Source organism: Hirundo rustica, chromosome 14 (genome assembly GCF_015227805.2).
Source record: "Hirundo rustica isolate bHirRus1 chromosome 14, bHirRus1.pri.v3, whole genome shotgun sequence".
NCBI classification, from domain to species: Eukaryota; Metazoa; Chordata; class Aves; order Passeriformes; family Hirundinidae; genus Hirundo; species Hirundo rustica.
Window position 1 is genome coordinate 1,794,528 of NC_053463.1, and position 27,227 is coordinate 1,821,754.

General features: G+C 56.1%; 1 protein-coding gene across 1 annotated transcript; it reads right to left on the bottom strand.

The window, feature by feature from the left end:
* Window positions 1-38: 38 nt before the first annotated feature.
* On the bottom strand, window positions 39-27,227 carry ADRB2 (adrenoceptor beta 2). Its single transcript, XM_040078464.2, has 2 exons — window positions 26,031-27,227; window positions 39-3,023 (listed from the first exon to the last, which is right to left on the bottom strand). The coding sequence occupies exons 1-2, from the start codon at window positions 27,202-27,204 to the stop codon at window positions 2,989-2,991; spliced, it is 1,209 nt and encodes a 402-aa protein (XP_039934398.1). The 5' UTR covers window positions 27,205-27,227; the 3' UTR covers window positions 39-2,988.

Consider the following 27,227-nt stretch of genomic DNA (forward strand, 5'->3'; position numbering starts at 1 on the left):
GGGAAGAGCAGGAGTTTCCATCCTTTATTAGTGGGAACAGTTTGTTCGGTGAGGAGAACAGAGCCGTGTCCCTCCCCGCGGCGCACGGAGCTCCCCACGCCCGCTCCCCGCTCCCTGCAGCTCTCCTGCCGGGCAGAGCTGCAGCTCCGGCCCCAGGATGCCATTCCCAGGCAGGAATTCCCGGTTCCCCGTTCCCCACAGGTTCCCAGTGCGTCTCCACAGGGAATGCTGGAGCTCAGGCTGGGTTTTGCTGAGCTGGACCTTGGCCGTGCACTTGTCCTTAGGAGGGATTGCTCATCACGGGGTCACGGAGTGGGTTGGGGGGGACTTCAAGATCATTTCATTCCCACCCCTGCCACGGGCAGGGACACCTTCCAACATCCCAGGCGGCTCCAAGCCCCATCCAGCCTGCTCTTGGACACTTCCAGGGATGGGGCAGCCACGGCTTCTCTGGGAAATCCACTCCAGGGCCTCCCCACCCTCACAGGGAAGGATTTCTTCCCTATATTTTGGGATCTGAGTGCTCCGTGCCAACACTGATCCTTCTTGGCTCTGTTTGCCCCTTCCCTGCACCCCAGATGAGGGGGGAGCAGCTGCTGGGCACTGCCAGAGGCTGCTCCAGGGCCGGGTCTGGATCCCTGGCAGGCTCACGGATGAAGGAAGGACAGGGAGCAGCAGCAGCCGGGGAGGCTGGTGGAAGGGGAAGGGGAGCGCTGCTCAAGCGGCAGGACAACGCGAACAGCGGGCGCTGGAGGAGCAGCACGAGGGGGAAAACGGAATGAAGTTTCCAGGAGAAAACGCAGGCGGGAAAACTCCCAGCAGCTCCTGCTGTGGAGCACGGAGCCACCTCCCGGGGGACAGCACAGCAATCCCGGGGTCAGGGCTCTTAGAGATAGATCCAGCAGTGAAGGGAATGCGTGGATCAAGGCTGGAGGGTCGCAGGCGGGGGGTTTGCACAGCTCTGCAGGGCAGCAATCGGCAGGTCTCTGCTTTTGGGCTGGCCAACGACTGCAGCAAGTTCGTCCCTCCCTCTCCCTGTGCCTGCTCGTGCACATCAGGGCCCGGGGAGGAAGAGCTGCCACGGCCCCATGCACGGCCCTGGCCTGCAAACAGTCCCGAGGATGGCGTTTCCAGTACAGAACGAGGGGCTGGAGCCGGCCAGGAATCGTCTGAGGAGCAGGATTTTGTTGGGAAGTATCTCCCTTCAGCAGGTTTGGACACAGCCTCGGCGAGGGTCTTCAGAGGGAAGGGAGAAATCAGGTTGTCCCAGGGCAGCTGGGAGCTGTGCCAAGGGATTTCAGGGTGTCCTGAAAGCTGTGGGAGAGCTGCAGGAGACCTGAGAGCCCCCCCCAGGTGAGCAATTCTCACAGGGACATGGCCCTGCAGAAAGAAAATCAGGAGAGAGGGGCACTGCCGAGCTCCTGCAGCCTCTGTCCTTCCCAACAAAGCCCTGCCCGGCTTGCTCTTAGTCCCTGGGAGATCCAGATTGCATCCTCACCCCAGGGACAGCAGTCCTGGTCTCAGCTTCTCCTCCTCCCTCGTGTGCCCACTCCCTGTCCATAGAATCCTAGAATGGAAGGACCTTAAAGCTCATCCAGTTCCACCCCCTGCCATGGGCAGGGACACCTTCCACTGTCCCAGGCTGCTCAGAGCTCCATCCAGCCGTCCTTGGACGCTTCTGGATCCTTTTCAGATCTCACAGAGTGGTTTCGGTTGGAAGGAACCCTCAAGCCCACCAAGCCCAATGCCCCCACCGCCTTCTCCTGGTGCGCTGGGAGGTGTCCCCGTGTCCTGCCCCTCTGCTCAGCGCCCTCACACACGCCTGGGTCCTTTAGCAGCTTCACATCAAGCAGCGAGACAATAAATAAATAAATAGGATTGCACTTGAGGGAAAGGTTTTGCAGCTGGAAGCCCGAGAGGGAAGGTCTGAGATGGGGCTCCACAGTTCAGTACCAGCACGTCCTGCCCGGGTCTGGGGGCAGCTCAGTGAGCACAGAGCCGCAGCTGGGCCACCCCCTGCCAGTCCAAGGTGCAGGTTTTTCACGGTTTTCAGTCAGTTTTTAATGCTGTTCTCTGCCTGAGACTGTCAGTCCCTCCATCTCCCTCTCCGCTTAATGAGTTTTCCACGATCCAAAGTCAGGAGCTCAGCGTGCTCCTTCCCACAGCTGCAGGAGAGGGATGGATGTCCTGCCGTGGTTTCAGCCTCAGGTGGGAGATCCTGGCTCCCAAGGGTGGCCGGTCCTGCTGAAATGTGACTTCCTGCAAGGAAAAGGATTGCCAGGTCCCAGCCTTTCCAACGGCCCAGGCCCAGGTGGGACAGTTGGAGATTGTTTTTTTGGAGCAAGGAACAAAGGCCACATTCCTGCCCCGTGCCAATCCTTCTGCTCCTTGGTGGCAGTCAGGGCCCCCCATGCTCTCTAGAGAAGAAGAGGTAGACAGAGAAGACACCAGAAGGAGAAACAGGCACAGAATAAATCGAAGGAATCTCCCGTGCTCCTCTCTCTTGGTCTTGGACAGGTTCCTGGACTCCTTGGACAGTTTCACCTGGATCCCCACCCAGCAGGTGGACAGGCTGCCTGGAGCTGGGCTCCTGACCTGGCTGTGAGGCACTGACCTGGCTGTGCCTCTTCCAAACCAGCTGGACACCCCACGTGGGCCTGCTGCTCCCTTTTGGAAAGGGATTTCCAAGGGAAAAAACCCCCACCCTCAGCAGGTTTTGTCCTGGTTTGGCCATCCCCTCCTTCAGCTCCTGTAGCTCCTTCCCCGGTGTCCTCCGAGGCTCCCAGAGCCTCTCCTGGTCCCTTGGTTGTCCTTCCCCAGCTTCTCCTGGAGGTGCTGCAGGGTGGGCGATGGGTTGGGATGAGGACCTCTGCCAAGGCAATCGCTTCCCGCAGCATCCCCCGGCTCAGGGAAGCGAGGCCGTGCTCCCACTCCATCTCTCCAGAGCCCTCATGAGCTCAGGGCGGTGAGGAACAGAGGCTGGATCGTTCAGCTCTCCACCATTCCTGGGCATCCAGGGATCTCTGTGGGAAAAAAGAGAGAGGGAGAAAGGAAAAGGGCATTAATTTAGCACAGAGGTTGGGATAGAGGAGGGGCTCGGGTGCCAAAGCCAGGAGAGAGATTGAACCTCTTTCCTTGATTGTGGAGATATCAAATGACTGACAAGTCAGATGAAAAAAAAATGGGAAATTAATTCAGAGATAGAGAAAGGAACAAGTACAGAATATGCCAGTGTTTTTATTTTCTGGAAGTGATATTTTTTAATAAGGGCATGTACAAGATTATCATCTGCGAGCGCAGGAGAAGAAAACAGCTTTGAAGCCAAAATGGATCTGCAGAGAGGAAAAAAAAACCCCATATCTGTTCTTTGGGAACACAATGCCTCTCTCAGAAGAATTCTGGGTATCCAAAGTGGAGTTGTATTTCTTGTGCGAACCAAGGATGAAGTTCCAACGTGACAGGGACGATTTGCACCAGACTCCCTTGCCAGCATCTCTTTAAAAAGATTATTTGAGCTCCATCTGCCCTGCCAAGTGTGTTTATCTTTCCTTCCTTCCTTCCTTGCTCCCCTCTTCCTTCTTCCTTCTTCCTTCCCAACCTGTGCCAGGGCCTCCCCACCCTCACAGGGAAGAATTTCTTCCCAGCATCCCACCTCAACCTCCTCTCGATTTGACGCCATTCCCCCTCGTCCTGTGCCTACAATTCCCGGGGGAAAACCGGAAATCTTGCAGATTACTGAGCTCTTTAGAAAACCCCTGTGTGGGTGATCCCAGCTCTGCACTTCCAGCAGTCTCCACAGGCAGCATTCCCCCTCGGGACCAAGGAGCAGCAGTTTATCCGGGGTGGACAATCCCGCCAGACACGAAGGAAGGACGATGGAAGCCGTGACTTTGGGCACTGAGGAACGCTGAGCGCACTGGAGTTCCTCCAGAACACATCTGGGAAACTCGGGGTGAAGCTGCTCTGCCCTTTTCCATCAGCTGGGAGCCCGAGGCCTCTCCTGCAGCAATCCTACAGATGGTGCTTTCCAGCTTCCAAGGAAAGCTGAACCCTTCCCAGAGCTCCCAGGGCAAAGGCACTGGTGGAGCTCAAGTGGGAAGGAAAAGGGGATACCCCCAAAAAATTCCATTTCTGTGTTCAGGAGCCACAGAGCTCAGCAGTGCCTCCAGCTCTGCATCCCTCGCCGCCAGGGTTTAATTGCTGCTGTTGCAATTAGAGAGCTTTGCTCATCACAGTGGTGCTGCTCATCACCCCCACCCCTCCCAGGTCAGGGGCTGAGATCCTGGGTTGGTTTTTCCCAGGGGAACAAAGGAAGTCGACGTGTCTGGATATCTTACCACAAGATTATCATAATAATGACTGCGTGGTGCCCCGGATCCAAGCCACACAGTCTGACAGGAGACAGAAACCCACAGCCCTCTTCCTGCTGCCCCACTGGATGAGCCTCTGGTCTCCACGGCAATAACCCCAGTTCGGTTTCCCTCCTGGCAAACCCCACCACCGTGAGCAGGGTCCTTTGGTGAGAACAAAACGGGTGTGGAAAACCGGGACAACGTTCTGTTACCTCTCACTGCGCCTCCGTGGGCCCCTCCCGGCCGAGGGGGACAGGGGGGCACCTCCAGGTCCCGCTCAGTCGGTCCCAGGCGCTGCTGACCCCATGTCCTGCTTGGTGGCACCTCCAGGTCCCTCTCCTGGACCTTGGAAGCCACCCGTGGCTGCAAGCCGGCATCCCAAGCCACTCCGAGCCATTAAAAAAGTCACTTTTGAACAATTACGAGCTGCCCAGGTGTAAATCACCCTGTGATCCAGGGGTATTTATGGGGCAAGGCTGGCAGACCCTGAGGTGACCACCGGGGTCTCCAGCCTCCCTGAAAGCAGCCACCAGAATTCCAGGCACTCCTTCGAAAAGGGTCCTTGGAGTTGTTTGGGAAACATTACAGCTTCCAGAGGAAATACCCACTTCATATCCATAACTATAACTAACTATAACTATAACTATAACTATAACTATAACTATAACTAAAACTAAAACTAAAACTAAAACTAAAACTAAAACTAAAACTAAAACTAAAACTATAGCTAACTATAACTATAACTATAACTATAACTATAACTATAACTATAACTATAATGACTATTCTATATCTATATATCTATATCTATACTATAACTACATAACTATATCTATACTATAACTATATAACTATAACTATAACTATAACTATAACTATAACTATAACTATAACTATAACTAAAACTAACTATAACTATAACTATATCTATATAACTATAACTATAAAACTATAACTACGAGTATGAATATGAACATTAATATTTATGAGGGAATAGCCACAGACTGCTTAAACCCACAAGCTGCAGGCTGGAGCCACAGCAGAGAGGGGCCAGCACCTCTTTTACATCCTTTCACTTCCAATCCTTTAAAAAAAAATGTGGGAAAACCTAGAGGAACAAATGAGAAAGGATTAACACCCTGATTGCTGCCTTCAACAGCTTCTTGTGTCCTCTTGGAGGAGAAAAGCGCAGCCAAGAGCAGCATTCCCACCCCTCCAGACCAGCTCCAGGGGCAGTTCCTCCTCCTGCTGGGACCAGCTGGGATCTCCAGCCCCTCCATGGGAATCTGCCTGGTGCCCACCCAGGCATGAGGTCACCGCTGCCCTGCTCTCCATCATCATCAATCATCATCATCATCATCATCATCATCATCATCATCATCATCCTCCCGAAACAAGGCAGCAGGTGGGATTCATCCTCCTGGCATGGCGTCAGGCAATGGAATAATCACTTTACACAGGATTTATCCTCTCCTTCATTAACGACCTGGAGCCCTGTGAGGCCCAAACTGTGCCACAGCTCAATTTCCATCCGCTTGATTCCAGCAAAACCCACGGAACTGCTCTGCCGTCAGCACTGCGCCCCGGAGCGAGCCCTTGCCTTGCTGTTCAGTCCCGGGACGTGCTGAGCCCAGGCTCTTTCGGAGCAAACCACTCCGAAATCAAAGACTCGAACCTCCCCTTGGCGCTTCCATCGCGGCGCCGACGTCAGCGCGGCCGTCCCGGATTTATCCTCATGCCGCCGGGACAGGGTTTAGCCCTGGCTGATTTATTCCCCTGTGAAGCCGAGGCGCAGGGGGAGCGGAGCTTGCAGCTCGCCCAGGCCCTGATGGAAGGCAGGGCTGCCCCAACGGCGGCACGGTCCCAAGAATCCTTATTTATGGGCTGGGAGCGCCAGCGCGCCCGGAGGGAGCGGGGCTGGGAGATGGCAGCTCGAATAAACAGCGCATCCCTTCTCCCAAACATCTGCCTCGTAAAAGCACAAAATCAGATGTGGTCCCGGAACGCCGCTGGCCGCTCCCAGTGACACGGACGGAGCGCGGCCCGCCCGACCCCTTCCAGCGTTTCCTCTGCCCTGGGAGCTGAGTTCCGCAAGGTTCACAAGGCAAAGCTTAATACTCAAAACAGAAGTTGGCCGAGGAAGCCTCTGGTCCTGACGGGTGCCTGCTGCACCTGTGGGAATCTTGGATTCAGCAGGATGAATCAGACACATCCCACACAGCCAGGGATGCACAGCCTCGCTAACAGCTCCCCACTTCTTTACTTTCACTCCTTTACTTTCCCTTCCTTTGGTTCTGGAATTCACTCCTTTACTTTCCCTTCCTTTGGTTCTGGAATTCTCTCCTTTACTTTCCCTTCCTTTGGTTCTGGAATTCTCTCCTTTACATTCCCTTCCTTTGATCCTGGAATTCTCTCCTTTACATTCCCTCCCTTTTGTTCTGGAATTCACTCCTTTACTTTCCCTCCCTTTGGTTCTGGAATTCACTCCTTTACTTTCCCTCCCTTTGGTTCTGGAATTCTCTCCTTTATATTCCCTCCCTTTGGTTCAGCACAGTCCTAGGAGAGGTGGAAGCCCGACAATGACGTTTCTGGTCATTAGTCCTAATTAATCCCGGGCTCGAGGACAGCCACTCCACAGGGCGAAGAGCTGATCAGAAAGTCAAAATTCCCTTTCCAGTCAATGGGAATGGATTGCTGCACACAGAGTCGCTGCATGGCTCCCGAGGGACATTTCCCAAGGGGTCAAGGAGAGGATAAAGAGGAAAACAATTCCCTGTGGGTTGTCTTAGTGCTTTGCGCTAAGTGGTTTTGCAAATCAGCAGGAACGGCAGTGGCAGGACACAGGGAATGGCTTCAAACTGACAGAGAGCAGGTTTAGATGGGATATTGGGAAGAAATCCTTCCCTGGGAGGGTGGGCAGCCCTGGTACAGGGTGCCCAGAGGAGCTGTGACTGCTCCTGGATCCCTGGCAGTGCCCAAGGCCAGGCTGGATGGGGCTTGGAGCAGCCTGGGATGGTGGAAGGTGTCCCTGCACGTGGCAGGGGGTGGGATGATTTTTAAGGTCCCTTCCAATCCAGACCATTCTGGGATTCTGTGATTCCATAAATCCTAGATTTGCTTCACTCCATTTGAACCCCGTACCCTGAGGAAATCTCCATGGGAGCTGGATGCTGGATGGAAATGGAGCTCTCTGAGAGGCAGCTGAGCAGCTCCTCCCCAAGCAATCCAAGGATTCAGGGTGGAATGAGGGCAGAGCGAGACAGAATTTCCTGCTCCAGCCCTCCAGGAACCAGGAGAATCTGCCAGCCTCGCCCCTCACAGTCTGCACCTCCACGGGGGTCTCACAACCCGGTCAAGCCTGGCACAGCTCATCTCCAGACTGTCCCCCCCTTTCCTTTCCTGCCTCTCCGGCCTCTCCTTGGAAACTCCTGCTATTTTATCCTGTTTCTGCAACCTGTCATCCCCCATTTGCCAACAGTTCCTCCCGGAACACTTAAACAGCATCTGCTGCGAGTGCAGGGTGTGAGAGGAATCCCAGGGCACAGCAACAGGACAGGAACCATCAGGTGCTTCTGCACAGCTCAAGGGAAGAGAAAAAAGCCTGACAAGAAGCCGAAGTGCAGCATAAAAAAACACCCAGAGTGTCCCAATCCCAGATTTAGCCTGGGGTTTTGATAACTTTTATCTAGGAAAGGAAAGATTCCATCTCATCCCTTCCCTCTGCTGTGCCAAGCCCGGGCTTTTGATCCAGCAGCCAGTGCCACGAAGCCAAAGTGGGAGACAAATTCCCAGCTAGTTCTGAGCACGTGTCCAGCTTTCCCCACGAGCCAGGCACCAGATTAACTCCACATTTCCACTTGCTATCAAAATTCTCTGAAGATCCAGGTGCTCTGTGCCCTTAACCCCCACCTGAAGGATCTCCCAATCCACCTGAGGGAAGACCCCTGGCTCCTGCACCAGTGCACTTCCATTCCCAAACCCCAAACCTGGATTTTCATTTCCTTTTGCTGAGAAATAATGTCCCCATCAAATGATGGGTTTGAAGGACTTCTTTTTTTTTTTCCAGGCAGAGGATCATCCAAGCACCTCTGGAGAGCAGCCAGGATGGGAACAGCTGCAAAGCAACACGCTTTTTAAAGCTCTCTTGTCCCATTTCCCTCTCCTTCCCTTGTCCCAGCTTTTCTGAGGGGTTTTTACTTTTGGTCAATTTTGGGTAAGTGGAAGGATGCTGTTTGCTTTGGGTCCTGTGGGGTTTTTTAATAATTGAACAGATGACCCCCTAGCAAACACACGTTTGGAGGACCTAAGTGGCAATCCCCTGCACTCGTGGTTAAATCGCTGGATTTTGGAGGATGCTGCTCCCGAGGAGTCTCAGGGATCTTCCATCCCGTTCAATCAGTGACAAGCAGATCACAAACGCACAATCACACCGGGCAGGGACAGGGACAGAGCCCCAGCTGGCCTCTGGTGCAACACTTCCCCACCGACTGCTCCCAAAGCCGCTCCAAAAACCTCATTCCCGAAATCGCCTCGGGCCGCCGCTCACTCAGCAGTAGCTGCTGCTCCATGGGAGTAAATCCCGATTTTCCCCGATCCCTCTCGCCCACATCCGAGGGTGGAGCACAGGAGCCGTGCCAAGGCCTGCTGAACGCTCCCAGGGCTGAACCCGCGTGGAAGAGGCTCGGGCGCGGTCGGGTTCACGCCACGCTGCGGTTCTGGCAGCGGGGCGCTGATGGTATCTCAGGCAGACACAACACGGCCTCGCAGAGGCTCTGCAGCTCGGGCAGCGCCCAGGCAGGGCCAGGCACCCGCGGGTGGGGCGGGCATCACACCTGGGTAAACACCGCCTCGCCTCGCGATGGTGACGGGCACCGCGGCGCCTCGGCCCGCTGCGCTCCCCTGCCCCGCTCCCTGGGCAAAACCCCTTCTGCAGGGAGTCAGCAAGCGGCTGGCATCTGCCGGGGAGATATAAAAGGATCTGGAGCTGGGCTTGGTGGTGACCTCAGGGTTTCAGTCACGGCGACCCGCTGCTCTCGGTGGGTGCAGCCCTCGCCCCGTGCCCCTGCCGGCAGCGGCGCTTCTGGAGGTCGGGGTTGCCTTTTCCAGCTTTTACCTGGGCAAATCCCAACCGCGCGCCACAGCAGTGAGCCCAGCCTGTCCTCCTGGCTCCCAGAGATGGGGCTGGGAACGAGACGGACGCTCCCTGCAGAAGGAAAAGTCCAGGGATGTGCAGGAATGGCAGGGGCAGGGTGCTAAGGGCACACAGGGTTTTTGTTTTATTATTTACTGTAATTTCCCTCCTGTTTAGGAAGATTGAGAAGCCCAGCTGTGACCTGACAGCTCATTTGGAAATGGGTGGTCCGGAGATTTGTGCAGGAATGAGAGGAGCGTTCAAGGAACTCCTCTACAGCCCCTTGAGGGTCTGATATGGGAGATTTTCAGGTGCATTGCATTTTAAATCAGCTTTGTAGTTATGGCAGCACAGAAATCTGAAGCTTTTTACGGAGCTGGGTGTCATCGTCTGGCTCCTCCACACCTGGCCTGTGATTCCAGGGCTCACTGCAAAGGCAGGAGGACAGAGCAGGGCTCAGGGTCACATAAAATGGCCAGTAAAAACCTGTGCTGTGCAATAAGAGTGGTTTCTGTGCACAGAAACCACTGAGAGGGGTGTGGGAATGATAACTGAGCTTTCCATAAATTACTGGAAGCCAGACTTCAACGAATTCCATGTAAGGAAGACGAGAGGAGGAGCCAGCGGGATTTATTCATCTCCGCGCATTTATTCAGCTCCATTACTCTCACCTCCAAAACCAGTCCGGCAGCCCTTTAATCTCTCAGCAGCTCATCTCGAAATTGTCTCTGTTATTAACAACAAAGCGCTCGTTATTCCCATCAGCATCCTTTGAAGGAGCCGTGGATGGGGCGAGGATTCCAGCGGAGGGAAGCGGGGCGGGGCAGGGGCAGCAGACACAGGCTGAGGAGGTGATGTCCCTCTGGCTTGTCCCTGACTCTCTCATCCAGGGAAGGAGTGGACACCTCGTCCTTCTGCAAAGACACGGCCTGAAAAACTTCCAGGCAGCTTCTGAGCGGGATGAACCATCCCTGTGTCTGCACTAGAGCAGAGGAACCCTTCAGAAATCCAGCAGTTTCTCCCATTAATTGAAACAAAAAGGAATTTCTGGAGCTCCTGGCTACACCTACGTGGGATTTCCTCGTGCAAAGCCCCAGCTCAGACCTGTCCTGGTTGTTTGCATCGATGCCTTCAGTTCTATCTTCCATGTATTTCAGGTTCTGTGCTGCCCAGGTGCAGCTCTGAGCTCACACTCAGGGTCACTCAGCTCTCTGCACACAGCAGGGACACAAAACAAATCCTGTTCCTGCTGCACACCAGGGACAACTGGGACAAGTGTTCAGTCCAAAAGCACAAACAACGGGGGCTGGAGGAGGAACAAGAAGGATGGGACCTCACAGCCTGGAACTGGAATTGGTGGAGCTGGACAATTAAACCCCAATATGCAAATGGACCAAAACTTATAAAAATGTGAGACCTCGTGACCATTTGTCCATTTTATGTCCATTTTGTGCCCATTTTGTGACCATTTTGTGTCCATTTTGTGTCTATTTTGGTTCCGCCTTGGGTGCAGCCCTGCCCAGGCTCCTGTCCTGCCCAAGCTGTACCCTAAAGGCATTTTCAATAAATCTCTACTTTATTCTCCAGCTCTGTCCAGTCTCCGCTCCAGCTCAGCCTTCCCAAGGCATCACCATAATTAGCATTTGTACAGAAATTGCCTTTACCAGCCTGTGACTCCTCGGGCCCGTTTGCAGTGACGCAATCACCTCTCACTTCTCCACTCGCAGGGGAAATGAGGCGTCCTCCAGAAACCGGGGGCGAGGCACCCTCGGATGAATCACAGCCGAGGGGAGGGGGAAGGAAGAAAGCTCCCTGCAAACACAACCTGCTCCATCAGAGAATTTAGCAGGTTCTTAAGGTCAACGGAACTACCCTGCAGGGGCTGCAGTCACTTTTGGGTTAGGATTACTCAAGACTAAAAAAAAAACCCACAGCATAAAATATCTCTCTACCACTGCCAGGCAGGGGTTTCACGCTCGGAGTGAAGGACTGTGTCTTATCCTTTGGAGGTCCAGCTCCGAGCCTCATCTCCTCTGTGATCCGTGCCTTTTTAAAGCAGGTGTGTTCTTTGACTGCAGTTTTATTATTACTTTTAGTTTAGGCTTTAGTCTATTTTATTTTATTTTTTTTTTCTCAAGTAGCAGATGCTGATAATTAGCATATTAATTGTCAGGTTTTTGTTATTAGAGGTTATCTTGACTAAATAGACAGTTTATGCATAATTATATTAGCTACCACTACTACAACCATGTTTAAGTTTTTGTTAGTAGCAGAAATAAAAGTAATTTTAACATTGGGCATACAGCCTTTGCTTTAATATTTGCGAAAAGCCAACTTTATAACGTGTTTTTATAACAATCCAAAAGATCTCTTGGCAGTCAAAAGCGGCAAACAAAGGGAAGGGTTTCACCCTCAGGTGCATCTGCATCGGGCTGGGGCTCGGATTCCTGCTGAGGAAAACGAGGATGGGCGATGTGTGGATACTGGGAAGTGTTTTGGGGTAACTGGGAAGTGTTTTGGGGTAACCGGAGAGTGATGTGTGGTAACTGGGAAGCGATGTGTGGTAACTGGGAATGTTGAGTGGTAACTGGGAATGTTGAGTGGTAACTGGGAAGCGATGTGTGGTAACTGGGAAGTGTTGAGTGGTAACTGGGAAGTATTTTGTGGTAACTGGGAAGAGATGTGTGGTAACTAGGAAGTGATGTGTCCACACTGGAAAGTGTTGAGTGGTAACCGGGGAGCACCTTCTCCCCATCTGCTGGGCAGGATGAGCAGGAACAGGGTCCTGGCAGGGTGAGCAGGGACAGGGTCCTGGCAGGTGGCAGTGGCAGGTCCTGGCAGGGTGAGCAGGAACAGGGTCCTGGCAGGGTGAGCAGGAACAGGGTCCTGGCAGGGTGAGCAGGGACAGGGTCCTGGCAGGGTGAGCAGGGACAGGGTCCTGGCAGGTGGCAGTGGCAGGTCCTGGCAGGGTGAGCAGGGACAGGGTCCTGGCAGGGTGAGCAGGGACAGGGTCCTGGCAGGGTGGGCAGGGACAGGGTCCTGGCAGGGTGAGCAGGGACAGGGTCCTGGCAGGTGGCAGTGGCAGGTCCTGGCAGGGTGAGCAGGGACAGGGTCCTGGCAGGGTGAGCAGGGACAGGGTCCTGGCAGGGTGGGCAGGGACAGGGTCCTGGCAGGGTGAGCAGGGACAGGGTCCTGGCAGGGTGAGCAGGGACAGGGTCCTGGCAGGTGGCAGTGGCAGGTCCTGGCAGAGTGAGCAGGGACAGGGTCCTGGCAGGGTGAGCAGGATCAGGGTCCTGGCAGGTGGCAGTGGCAGGTCCTGGCAGGGTGAGCAGGGACAGGGTCCTGGCAGCTGGCACCGGTTTGGCTGTGAGTCACCGGGGCACAGCCTGGTTTCTAATCTGGGCCCTGCTGTTTGTCCCCACGGAGCAGGGTGACACCTTCACGCTGCGTTCCTCCCCCTGCCGCTCTGAGAGCCCCTCGCACCAAAGGCCCGGGCAGGACGGAGGTCCTGGGGAATTACACACAAAGCCTGCAGGAACATTCTGGCCTCTCCAAGCCCTGTGTGCGGCAGGAGCTGCACCAGCTCTGCCCAGGGACTGCATAACGCAGGCAGCTGCTTTTCAGGGGTGGACACGGACACTGGACAGACACCTCCATGCCCCAAGGGCTCCTTGCACAGCTGCACAGCTCCTGTCCACATCTGGGCCATGGTTTACGTCCCTAACACGGCCACATGCTCAGGTCATCCCCTCCTGTGGGTTGCCACCACTCTTGTGGGAATTCTGGAATTCCCTGGGGCACTGTCCCTCCCCTCATCCTCTGGGCTGCCCATGGACCATCCACCTCAGCAAAGTGGCAATAACAGCGGTGCTCGTGTTCCTGGGAACACTGGAAACAGCAGGGCCACAGCCCCGGTCACCACGGGGACAGCTGCACCGTGGACACACAGCAGAGGTGACAGCGCTGACCTGTCCCCTCCAAACAAACCACAGCTCCTGGCTGCCATGGTGAAGACCTCAGGATGACAAATAAAGAGCAAATTAAGGCCAGCAGAACTCCCGGGAGCAACGCTGATGCCGAAGCCCGGCAGCATCCCAGGTACCCAACCCCTTCCCACAGCCCTTCAGCTGGGAAAATCCCATTTCCCCTTCAGCTCCTCTGGCTGGCAAAGCCGTCCAAGGTTGAGCTCCGTTCCCTGAGAGGTCTTTGCCAGCCTCAGCGGTTCTGCGATTCCCCGTTCCCAGCTCCCGGTCCCCGGGGCCATCCCCGCGCAGGGGCAGGCAGGGCACAGCGCGGCTGTCCTGGTTTGTCTCCGTACCTGTCACACACTCACTCCAAAGGCATCCCCGGCTCCAGAATGACAGGAACGCCTGCTCCACGCTCTCCCGGCCATGCCTTGGCAGGCAGCAGAGCGGCTCCGAGAAGGAAGCAAAGCTGCTGCTCATTCCAGAGGCAGCCATGGTCTGCAGAAAGCCCCGGGAGCAGACGGGGGAATGGCCGGCGTGGGAGGGCAGAGGCACCAGCCAGGCTGCCTGCACTGACACACGGGTCCTGCACAGAAACACGGATCCTGCACTGGAACAGATCCTGCACTGACACGGGTCCTGGGCAGAAACACGGGTCCTGGACAGAAACACAGATCCTGCACTGAAACACAGATCCTGCAGTGCACACAGATCCTGCTCTGACACACAGATCCTGCACTGACACACAGATCCTGCTCTGCACACAGATCCTGCTCTGACACACAGATCCTGCACTGACACAGATCCTGCTCTGACACACAGATCCTGCACTGCACACAGATCCTGCTCTGACACACAGATCCTGCACTGCACACAGATCGTGCTCTGCACACAGATCCTGCACAGGAACAGATCCTGCACTTCACACAGATCCTGCACTGCACACAGATCCTGCTCTGACACACAGATCCTGCTCTGACACACAGATCCTGCACTGCACACAGATCCTGCACTGCACACACTGATCCTGCACTGACACAGATCCTGCTCTGACACACAGATCCTGCACTGACACACAGATCCTGCACTTCACACAGATCCTGCAGTGCACACAGATCCTGCTCTGACACACAGATCCTGCACTGCACACAGATCCTGCTCTGACACACAGATCCTGCACTGCACACACAGATCCTGCAGTGACACACAGATCCTGCAGTGCACACAGATCCTGTACTGCACACAGATCCTGCAGTGACACACAGATCCTGCAGTGACACACAGATCCTGCAGTGACACACAGATCGTGCTCTGACACACAGATCCTGCAGTGACACACAGATCCTGCTCTGCACACAGATCCTGCAGTGACACACAGATCCTGCAGTGACACACAGATCCTGCTCTGACACACAGATCCTGCACTGACACACAGATCCTGCTCTGACACACAGATCCTGCAGTGACACACAGATCCTGCTCTGACACACAGATCCTGCACTGACACACAGATCCTGCTCTGCACACAGATCCCGCTCTCAGGGCATTTCCCAGCCCTGCTTCCTCTCCCACAGTCCATCCCCTCCTTCTCCCTCCCTTTCCAGGGGACCAGCCTCTAGAGTTTCCTGCTGGTGCTGGAGTCATTTGCCCTCCTAGGGCTGATTTCTCATCTTTAACTGCTTCTCCATCTTTTTACGCTCTCCTTGGGCTGTATTTTACTTTGCCTCTTTTATTTGGCACCTCCATCTTTCCATTTAACAGCTCTCCACAGATTCCTACTCTTTCCATCACCAGTCTGTGCTGGGTTTATGATTTTTCATGGCAGAGCTGATGGGAGCCTCCTTAGACATCTGCAATTGTCCAAACCTGTCCTAAAAGAGTTATCCCTCCCCTCCCAAGTTTGGAGTGCTAAAGGGAATTCCTGGGCAGTGAGAGAAACCATCCCTGAATCCACTCTGAGTTCACTGATTTGTAAATCATACAGAAAGGAAAATTCCCAGGGCTGGGCCGTGTAAGAGTGGCAAATTGAAATCCCACTCTGCAGCCTTTGGCACAGCTTTGGAGACCAGAGGGTTGGAGCCAGCCCAGCCTGAGCCCAAAGCTGAGCAGCTGCAATGCCAGCACCCCATCCTGGGTCCCTCCGGGCTCCAGGGGTCATTCCAGGCTGGCAGGAATTGTCCATCCTGCCCTGCTGCAGAGCCCCGCGCTTCCCTTCAAACCAACAATCCTTTTCCCCAAATCCTCAATTAATTCTGTCTCTCCTGGCCACAGTTTCTGTCTCTCCTGGCCAACACCCCCAAGTCCTGTCCTGAAATCACCATCCCAGCCCTGCTGGCCCTGCCCTGGAGGCTCCTCACCCCCAGCCCTGCACAGTGACCTTTCCTTTTGGGAACAGCACGCTCCCCTCCGTCCCACCACCATGGAAGGGGCTGGAGCAGCCTGTCCCTGTCCCTGTCCCTGTCCCTGTCCCTGTCCCTGTCCCTGCCTCCTCCTGGCCCTGCCGGGCTGTGTCACCTCCTGTGTCACCTCCTGTGTCACCACCTGCGGCACCGGGCAGATGCCTCTGTCCCCTCCAGCCTGGCAAATGTCACCAGGAGGGGCTGTGGCCGCAGGGGAACAGCCTGTCCGTGCATCCCCTGCTCCCAGGGATGTTCATCCAGGGCCGGTGGCTCTCCAGGAGCGTTTCCCTGCTATAAATAGGAACGCCGAGGATCCCCTTTTAAGAAGGGGCTTTCTGTGCGGAGGGACAGAGCCAGGTCTGAATGAGCTGTGCAAACCCTGCCACTGGGGAACGGCCTTCTTGTGACTCACAGAGAGACCTTCTCCCTGTGGCTGTGCTTTCCCTTTCCCTGCCCTCTGCAGCTCCCCTTTGCCTCGCTGCTGTGCCACAGGGATTTTTTTTTTTTAATCTGTGAAGCGCCTGGTGCATCTCTGAACCCCCGGTTTGGCTCCGCAAAGGAGGTCACGGGCCTCTCTCGCGTCAAGGCAGAGCCTCAGAGCAGGATTTGGGTTCTGCTGAGGCCTCACCACCGGGCCAGGCTGATACAGGTTTATCTCAGCATCGTCCTCTCACGCAAGGCTGGCCGCGGCGCTGACACTTTTCCTCTCAAAAACCACCAGCAGCAGCAGCTTCGGATTCTCACGAGACAGAGCTCAGCTGGCAGAGGCTGGAACAGAGGGGAGACAGCCTGATCCCAGCCTGCCCCAAGCAGCTTTGGGGAATGGAGAGCGGGGAAAGCTCTGAGCAGAGATCCCCCAGTGAACTCACCCATTTCCCCCACCCCTCCTGATATTTTGGGGCTGCCACCAGCTCTGCTGCCTGCAGACACACTTCCTCTCACTGCCAGCTATCGGAAAACACACACAGCTCCCCCCGAGACATTTGATTTCAGGGCCAGACAGCGAGAAACTTATTTTAGGTCTCCATTTTTTTTCTCAGAAAAGAAAGCCACACATTTCCACTCACGTGCCCAATACAACAGGGTGGGACTTCCAGGCTCTGGAGTCCTGGAATCCCAGGGATATTTTGTGCTGCTTTTGAAGTCTTCTTCAAGGCTACCCCACAATTTGCTGTCCCACGGGACCTGCACCCCAGAGCCACCAAGGAGGTCGTGACCTGACAGGCACCATTTAATCTGACCCCAGTGTGGCTTTGGGGGTGATGAGAAATACTTCCAGCAGCGTGGCTCTTGCTTCAGCTGCAAAATATCAAGATGAAGCCGTTCCCACCCAGGGATGAACAAGCATTTCCTTCAGCCAGAGAGGCAGGAAAAAAAAAAAAAAAAAAAAAAAAAAAATTATTAAGGCGAATTTTTTCACACTTGCATACACTTAAGAGGAAAAAATATTTACATGAGGGAAAAAGGACTTGGCAGGGCCTCTCCAGAGGCCATTTGCTGTTTATGCCTTTCTCTGGGCTGAGGCTGCAGAGCCTGAACCTCCCTGAGCCACTGAGGGACAGTTTTTAGGGCTGGAGATCCGTGGCACTGTGTCCGCGAGCCCTCAGGCTCTGCCAGTGCCACTGCGGCTCCCTAAGGATTTTCCTTTGGAATTCCCGGAGGGTCAGAGCCAGGAGGGGCTGCTGGGATCCTCAGGGGAGATCAGGACGGGCTCTGAGCACCTCTTCACATCTTTCCAGGTGAATATTCCCCATCAGGAATGTGCTGTTTTAACAGGAATAGGGGCAGCTGGGTGGCAGCTGCTGCTCCCCCACGGATGCCGGAGGTCTGACTGACCTTTTCTTCCTGCAGTCAGCGATGGCTGGGGCTCTCTATCCCCTGAAAGCACAAATTATTGTAATCCGGGCATCTGAAGTGCTTCAGAAGTGCCTGGTGCCATCTCTCCCCGTCCAGCAATTCCCTGCTGTTGTTTCCGGAAAGGAGAAGCCTCAAAATGTGCCGGGCACGGTGTCCTCTGCTGCCAGGGCTTCATCGTGGGATCAAGTGGCACGAAGGACACGAAATCCTCGTGCTTGCAACACGCTGGGCTGGCGCCCTGCTTTGCACCACCCGTGTTCTTTCCTCGCCCCGCCTGAGGCGAGAGGGACATCAGGACACCGGGGAGCAGGGGGCAGGCAGAGGGTTGGGGACCTCTCCCAAGAAACGCCTCCAGGAGCTTTTCCGGGATGAAGCAACCCGGGGCAGACAGGAGTGTCCCACACCGCAAAGGTTCTGGCTCCTTTCCTTCTCTGCCGAGGTCAGGATGAACCTCAGGTACCGGGGAAACGCCGAGCTTTGAGCTGGGACTCAATGTTCATTATCTCTTAACTATTTGCAGTATTTACAGGCACAGTGAGCTCCTAGAAAACGAAGGTAAAATGAAGTGCCTCCAACTCTTTCCAGGGTTATTTAAGTGATAATCCCCCAATAATGAGGTGACACCTCTATTATTTATGTTTCTGACCCAATAATGACCATCCAAGACCTGCAATGCAAGTCTTTTTTCACCCCATTACAGAAAACCACCCAAACCCACAAAGAAGAAGGAAGAAGAAGGTGAAGAAGGACTCAGACAACACCCCAAATCCTCCATCCTGACTCTCAAGTACCACCATACACCAAAACCCCAAATCCCAAATTCCTAGGATTGCCAACACCGCGCTGCGCTGCTGCCGCCCCGTTCCTGCAGGACAGGGTTCACCTCGTCACCTGCTCCCAGCCCAAACTGCAGAAAAACCACAGCTGGGGAAGCTGCAGCTCCCTCCCGGCCCCAGGGGATGCTGGCACTGACGGAACCCTCCCAGCCATGGGAGCGCAGGAACCATGCTCTGCTGCAGCGCAATCAGAGGAGCAGGTGGGGTTTGAAACCCCTGACTGCAGCTCCTGGTGGGAGAGGGGACAAGCAGAGAGTGCTGAGCGCCCACAACCCGCTGCCAGGGCTCAAAGCACTGGGTAAATAAAGGAAATTTTTGTCCACACTCTGCTTCCTCCCCGCTGCTCGAGGTGTTGGTTTTCTTTAATGAGCCCTGGAGGATTCACCGGGAAAACGTTGGGGAATGTGGGAGAAATGGCTTTAAGCAAGGACACTCGGCGACAGCACAAATACCACAAGTTCTCTTTTTATTTAAACACGTCAGTCAGTAGGACCCGCAGTAAATACTCCGAGTTTTGAACATACAGATCTTCATCTCTGCGCTTATCTGGCACAGCAAACCCTTCACGTTTCCTTGTTTACGCACAGCTCTACTGGATACTGCTGGGTATGGATAATGGATACACACACACACATATCTAAATAGGCACTGGCGCAAAACTGACCTCACCCAGGACAGGAAACAAGGGAATATTTCCCAATCCACTCTCCCTGGCACTGGCAATATTGCACAGAAATTCAGCTGGATGCTTCCGCCACAGGAAAAAAACGGGAAAACTGAAACTGTGTGCATGGAGAAGCAGCAAATCCACTTTTTTTTTCCCATGATGGAGAAAGTTTAAAAGCAATCTCAGCGCCTCCCTTAAATGCTGTGCTTGATTCAGCACCTTTGCACACAGCAATTCCAACTGCCAGGTCCAGGGGGACGGGGGCTGTGTCCTGCTCTTACAACACTCCAGGGGAGAGGATTTCCTTCCAAGCTGTGGAAACTCCAGGGGCTGTGTCCTGCTCTTACAACACTCCAGGGGAGAGAATTCCCTTCCAAGCTGTGGAAACTCCAGTCCCCAGCTCTGTCTAGAGCCAGGCTGAGTCCCCAAAACCCCAAGGGAGCCGGCTGGGCTTTGTTTGTGCCAGGGTACGGCAGGGAGAGGCTGTTCCACAGGGTCTGCTGCAGGAACAGCATCTCCCAGGAGCCAGCGCTGGCGGAATATTCCTGCCCCGCTCTGGAACATGACAAAAAGCACCTCCGGGTTGCTGTGGGGGCGGCTGGTGCCCCACGGAAATGTGTTGATGAGAGGGTGCAGCCGTGGCAGCATCCTCACAGCCCGGGCTGTGTGCTCCTTGCAAATTGCTCTCTCTGCTCCCGGCAAGAGAGATCAGCGCCGGTGTTTGCTTTCAGAAGAGCTCCAGTGAGAGTGTAACAAGGGGGAGAAATGCTGGGGCTGCTGGGCTGCAGCCTGAGGGAGAGCCAGGGTTTTGCACTGGAAGAGGTTCTTGCACAGGGACGAGGTGCCAAGGTGGCCGCGGAGCAGAGAACGCGAGCAAAGCGTGAAAACAGCCGTGAGAGAAGCCCTCATCCTGCAAAACACCGGTCCCGGGGAGCCTGCAGCGGCACTGCTGGGAGCAGCCAGCCCGGGGCAGCTTTCCACAGCAGCCTGAGCTCCCCTGAACCCGCAGAGAACCGCTCCGGCTCCTGTCCCCACTGCGCAGCCGGGGAGTTTCCAAAAAGCGGGGTCAGCCGAGGGGCTGGGACCCCTGCGCAGGCAGCTGGGGAGGGGAGCACGGGGGGAACTGCGTGACGAGAGCAGCAGCACCTGCCCCGAGCTCCTCACCCACAGCCCGGGGACACCGGCGGGCACCAAACCTCCGCCCTGGGGTGGCACTGAGAGAGAGCAGAGAGGGAACAGGCAGGGCCGCCCGTCCTCGCTCCTGCCGGGGGAACGAACGTGCTCCTGAACCCAGCTCCTTGGGAAACGCGTCCATCACCCAGGGAAAACAAACACCGGGAGGCAGAGGGCTGGCAGAGGGAGGAGGAGTGCAGGAGCAGCCCGTGCCCGTGTGCTGGGCGAGACAGCAGGGGAGGAAACAAGGCTGGCAGGACAGAGTTTTGTCTGGAATTCAGGGAAAAACGGAGAGTCTAAGACCTTTGGAACACGGGCAGGAAAGTTGGGACAAGAAGGACGCAGGGAGATGCAGGGAGAAAAGTCAGAGGGACCAAAGCCCGACTAGAATTAAATCTGGCAGTTAAAAAAAGACAATTAAAGATGCTCCTAGAAATACATCAGCAAGAGAGGGATGGCTAAGGAGAATCCCCATCCTTTACTGGGGAAACACAAAGGGTGAAGGAGAGGCTGAGGTACTCGAAGCCTTCCTGGCCTCATGTTGTACCCCCTGAGCTGGAAAACAGGGCCCTGATCTCCCGTGACAGGAGGACCATTCCTGGATGAGGAAAAGGCTGTGGGTGATGCCCACCTGGACTTTAATTAAGCTTTGACACCGTTTTCCCACAACATTCTCCGGGAGAAACTGAATTCCTTTCACTTGGATGGGTCCATTCTTCACTGGGATAAACCTGACAGGGTTCAAAGCCCAGAGAGTGGGGAATGGAATAAATCCAGCTGGTGGCTGGTCACCAGTGATGTCCCCAAGGGCTCAGTTTTGGGGTCAAGTTCTCATTTAATATCTTTATCAATGATCTGGCTGAGGGAATTGAGTACATCCTCATCAAGTTCATGGCTGACACTAAACTGGAGGGGAATGCTGACCTGCTGGAGGGTAGGACAGCTCTGAGAGGGATGTGGATCAATGGGAATGCTGGCTTAGCGTTGGACTCGCCTTCGAGGCCCTTTCCAGCCTAAAAGGGTCTGTGATTCTACACCAGAAGGGCAAGAGGTGCTGGGAGGTGAAGTGGAGGCTGCCTGGCAGTGGCACAAACACGGCCCTTGTAGTAAATAACCCCTGAGATCAGCTCTGCAAAGCGCAGCAGCTGTGAGGGGGCAGAGCCCTGCGCTGCTCACACGTCCCTCCGCGGGATCTCCTTTCCTCGCTCCTGATCCCTGGCCCATTTTCAAACATTTTGGGGGCGTTCAGGAGCTGAAATCTCTGCCCTCCCTCTCTGCTGTGAGCCCCGGGGTGGGGTAAGGCTGGGGCAGCGCGGCCCTGACACGCCAGGACAGCGCAAGGTGCGCCTGAGGGCAGTGCCGGACTGCAGGAACTGCCAAACCTTTTGGGATGTGAGGCGCTTTGGGAACAGCCAGTCCTAAAAACTTGCCCGAGTTCACATTCCAGCTGGGGATCTGCGCCCAGACCCTTTTCTCTCTGTTCACTTCCACATCTCCCCAGCGCCGCAGCAAGCGGCATTTCCAGCCCTGGCTGCCCAGACAGCCAGAGCTGCCCAGGAATGCTCCCAAGAGGCAAAGGACTGGGATAACAGCAGCTTTCTGTGCCGGGGGATGAAGCAAAGGCAGCCCTGATGTGGAAACCACCGCTGCCCCAGTCCCAGGCACAGCGAGGGCAGCGTTCTGTAACAACACCCGAGCCGTGTTCGTGACGTCCGCTCCGCCGAGACTTTAGAAACAAAGCCAATGTGTTTGGCCAAGGTGGATGAAAGCAGAGGATGCAGGGCCAAGCTCCAGCTGGCTGCAGCCCAACGCCTGGGGGTCGGTGTCCCCTCTGTGTCCCCACCTGCGTGGCACTGGCACGAGGTACGAGGCAGCAGCACAGCATTTAGCCTGCTCTGTTTGCAGGGAGAATTTTGTATTTGTCACTGGTTTCCCTTGAATGAAGTCACCACCGTGTGTTTTGTCAGATGTGTTTAACCTGAGCCAACCCTGCCAGCGGAAAATCCTAAAAAACCAATTTCAACAGCGGCTCCTGACTTCAATGCTCCGTTTTTTAATGTGTCTGTAAAACTTTTTAATATGAAATACGTTAATAGGACAAAGCTTTTTCTTTCCAAACATGGAAAAGTCTGGCTTTGGTGGTGCCATAATATTTTTTTCTGCCAATATTTCTCTCTTTTGATTCCAGCTGCCCCCAGAACTGCACAGTTTATATTTCTCCAGCTTTACTAACATTGCCTTAGAGGACATAAATCAGTTCTTCAACACCCAGACTCCACTGCAAGCCTGAGGTTTCCTGATGGTGCAGCTGAGCTTTGTAGTACCGAGGTCATTTGTCCAGTGCAAACAACCCCAGAATTCCCTGTCCATTCCACAGCCACGTGCTCTGGATGCTGGAGCGCTTCTGCAAATAATCACTCGCTCATCTCCCAGCCTTGGCTACCCGCAGCCGCAATATTTGAAGTAAGAAGAGGAAGCCGAAAAAAAAAAGAGAACAATTATTTGGACAACAAATCCTGCTCCGCGAGCGCTACCAAAATGCAAATAATTAATCCTGGTGAAAACGCAAACCACAACAGCCATGTGGACGTTGGGAATTCTCTGTGCCAGAGGCTCCTGCCTCAGACTGGTGAGAATCTGGGGGCTGGCCTGAGCCCCATCTCTGCGGGTCCCCTCGTCCCTCGGTGCCCTCAAACCCGCCGTGCCCTGGGCATCGCAGAACGGGAGTGACAGGCAGGGGATGGGAAACACCGGAGGTATGGATCCCTGCAATCCAGAGGTTAATGCTCATTTCCCCCGAGCGCTGTTTGATAATCCCGGCCTGCACTGAGCTCGATCGCATCTGCAGCCCCAGAGTGAGCACCCGCACTGGGTGTAGTACCTACACCGAGTGAGTATCTACACCGAGTGTGCACCTACACTGGGTGTAGTACCTGCACTGGGTGTAGTACCTGCACCGAGTGAGTATCTACACCGAGTGAGCACCTACACTGGGTGTAGTACCTACACTGGGTGTAGTACCTGCACTGGGTGTGCATCTGCACTGAGTGACTATCTACACTGAGTGTGCACCTACACAGGGTGTAGTACCTACACTGAGTGTGCACCTGCACTGAGTGAGTATCTACACCGAGTGTGCACCTACACTGGGTGTAGTACCTGCACTGGGTGTAGTATCTGCACTGAGTGAGTATCTACACCGAGTGTGCACCTACACAAGGTGTAGTACCTATACTGGGTGTAGTACCCACACTGGGTGTAGTACCTGCACTGGGTGTAGTACCTGCATCCAGTGTGCACCTACACCCAGTGTGCACCCACACCGAGTGTGCATCTACATGAGTGTTTAGCTCTGAATGTGTTCCTACACTGTGTGCGCCTGTGAGTGTGCACCTACACCGATGTGTTCCAAAACCAAGTGTGCTCCTACACCCAGTGTGCTCCTACACCCAGTGTGCTCCTACACTGACTGTTTTCCTACACTAAGTGTGCACCTACGCTGTGTGTACCTACACCGAGTGTGCTCCTACACCTAATGTGTTCCTACACCAAGTGTGCACCTGCACCGAGTGTGTTCCTACAAGTGTGTACCTGCGCCGAGTGTTTTCTACACCCAGTGTGTCCCTACACCGAGTGTCCCTGCACCCAGTGTGACCCCCACCGGCCCCCCCGCGCTCCCCTCACCCCTGGGTGCCGGTGCAGCCGGAGCAAACCTCTCCAGCCCTGCCGCCCCGCTCCCCCCGCGCTGCCCCGCAGCCTGTTAATGTTTATCTCAGGGGCTGCCCTACGGCCCCTCACGCCACAGAGTGTCACCGTGTCACCGTGTCACAGCACCCTTCCCCTCCCGGGGCAGCGGGGGAGGGCACGGAGCGGGGTGAGGGAACGCTCCCGGCCGCGTTTCCGCTGCAGGGCTGAGCCCCAAAGGGGCAGAGGAGCCGGGTCAGACACGGGGTTACAGGAGAGAGCGCTCTCAGAGCTGCTCCTCCTCCTCAAACAGGATCAGGACCGCTTTGGGAAAGTAAAAAAAAGGAGCAGGAGGAGCTCCCAGAGCCCAGGGTTTCACCTGGGGGGTGGCAGCAATGACACCCTTCGTGCTCGCTGCCCATCAGGGGGGTTCCTCTCCAGCCCTGGCGCTCGGGGCGAGTCCTGAGAGCAGCCGAGGCCACCCGGGGACTGCCAGGGGGTGTCGGTGACCAGAAACCCGCTCCAGCCCCATCCCAGCTCCGGCTTCTCCAGCCCCACAGCCCCTCTGCCTCCTCCTGCACCGGGGCTCAGCCCCGGGCTGGTCCCTCGCCACCCACCCGGGTCTGCCCAGCACCCCCAAAGTGACCGCGGAGCCACCCGACAACGCCACCGACACCCCCGTGGTGCGGGGCGAGCGAGTGGAAATGCGGGGGCTCCGCACGCCCGAGCATCCCCCGAGCGTCCCCGGGGGGATACCACGGCCCTTGGAGCGCCGGGACGTCCCGGGAGCAGCTTTTCCTGCACCTTTCCCGACTATTCCTGAAAAGAACCCGGCACTCGCACACCCTCCCGGCCGCGGGTCCAGCGGGTCACACCGGGCTGAGCCCCCAGCCCAAATCGCTGCTCCCTCCAGCCAGGGACTGTCCTGTCCTGTCCTGTCCCGTCCTGTCCTGTCCTGTCCTGTCCCGTCCCGCAGCCCACCCTGCCCGGGGACACCTGGCAGAGCCTGGCACACGGGGTACAAACAGGGGGGTGACCTGCAGCCGTCCCGCGGGGCGAGCGGCGCTTCCGAGGTGCCAGGAAAATCCAGAGCCTCCTCCTCTGCCAGCACCCCGGGCTCGCTGTCATCTGAGCCCGGGACTCGAACAAACCGGGCGCTTTACAAGCTTTTGGTGGGACGCAGATCGCAGCCCCGTGTCACCCGACTTCCCAGCGCCACATTCCCGAGCCCCGCAGTCACGGGCTGACATTCTAGGCAAACGCTCGGCTTGTTTCTATTATTAATTATTATTGTTGTCGTTGTTATTTTTTATTATTTATTTCTACAGAAAGTCCTGTAGCGCTCGGCAAAAACCAAGCCCCGCCGAGCATTCGCAGTTTTTTCTGGGCGGTGATGGAACCGTCCCGGCGCCGGCAGCCCCGAGCCCCGCTCCCCGCATCCCCTCCCCGCCGCTTGGTCGCAGATCAAACCCAGGGCTTTTGCGATCTCCCCTGAACGCCCCGAGGCGGACAACCCCTGCCCCGCTCCCGCAGGCACCGGCGGCGCTGTGAGAAGGACACCGGCAGCAGCGCCGCCGGTGCAGGGGGGGTCCGGCCCCGCTCCAGCTCGCAGCAAGGTCATGAGGTAGTTCGGTCCCAGGCCGGTTCAGTCCCGGCCGCGGCCGGAAAAATCCCTCCGGGGACGAGCATTCCGCACAGCCTCGCTCCCCCCCAGCCCGCTGAGGGACCCCCGGGCGGCGCCCCAAACCGGGGGGGGAGCTGCGAGCACCCCCTCCGCCCTGCCAGGGGCCAGCCCCGCTGCGCGGAGCTCGGCTTTGGGGCTTGTTCCTGCAGCTGTTATGTTTTTAGGCGCTCTCTAAAAAGGAATGGCAACTAAAGGAGGTTGATTTTCCTCGGAAAAGCTCCTCCGTGCAACCCCCTCGCGGCGCGCCGGAGCCCCCAGCACCCTCCCCGCCGGGCGCAGTACCTTTGCCGTGCAAAAAGTCCTCGGGGCGAGGGAAGGAGCCCTCCTCGCAGAGCAGGTGGCAGGTTCTGTCCGCGGCCAGGGGGTAGCCGTTGTCCTCCTCGTTGTAGTCGCTCCTGCCGTTGCTGTTGGAGTAGCCGTTGGCGTACATCTTGAGGGCGGACCTGCGCAGGCACAGCAGCTCCTGGAAGGCGTACCTGAAGTCGGGGCTCCGGCAGTAGATCAGGGGGTTGAAGGCAGAGTTGACGTAGCCCAGCCAGTTCAAGAGGATGTACACGTACTTGGGAATGATGTTGTCCTGGATGACGTGCACGATGTTGACGATGAAGAAGGGCAGCCAGCACAGCGTGAAGGTGCCCATGATGATGCCCAGGGTTTTGAGGGCCTTGTGCTCCTTCAAGAAGAACTTGGAGGAGCGGCGGTGCCCGGCTCCCCCTTTCTGCTCCTGCTCCTTGTTCTGGGTGTGAAACCTCCCCTCGCTCCTGTCTATCTTCTGCAGCTGCTTCTTGGCCACCTGGAACACCCTGGCGTACACGAAGACCATGACGACGAGGGGCACGTAGAAGGAGATGATGGAGGAGGCGATGGCGTAGGCTTGGTTGGTGAAGAAGTCACAGCACATCTCGTTCTCGTAGCAGCGGACGGCGTCCTCGTGCTCTGCCCGGTACCAGTGCATCTGGATGGGCAGGAAGGAGGTCAGGCCCGACACCACCCACACCACCAGGACCACCACGCGCGCCTTGCCCTTGGTCAGCAGGCTCTGGTACTTGAACGGGGAGGTGATGGCGAAGTACCGGTCCACGGCGATGACGCACAGGGTCTCGATGCTGGCCGTGACACACAGCACGTCCAAAGAGGTCCAGAACTCGCACCAGAAGTTCCCGAACTTCCACATCTCCATGATGATGTGGCAGGCGCCGAAGGGCACCACGGCCAGCCCCATGACCAGGTCGGCACAGGCCAGCGAGGTGATGAAGTAGTTGGTGACGGTCTGCAGGCGCTGGAAGCGGGCGATGGCCGTGATCACCAGCACGTTGCCGAAGACGATGGCCAGCACGATCACCGACATCAGGATGCCCATGCCCACCATCCACACGTCCCGCGACACCGTGGGCTCGGCGGCGCTCTGGTTGGCGCTGGCGTTGCCGCCGGGCAGCTCTGTCCCCGCCGCGGCCATGGCCCGGCGACAGCCCCGGGGCG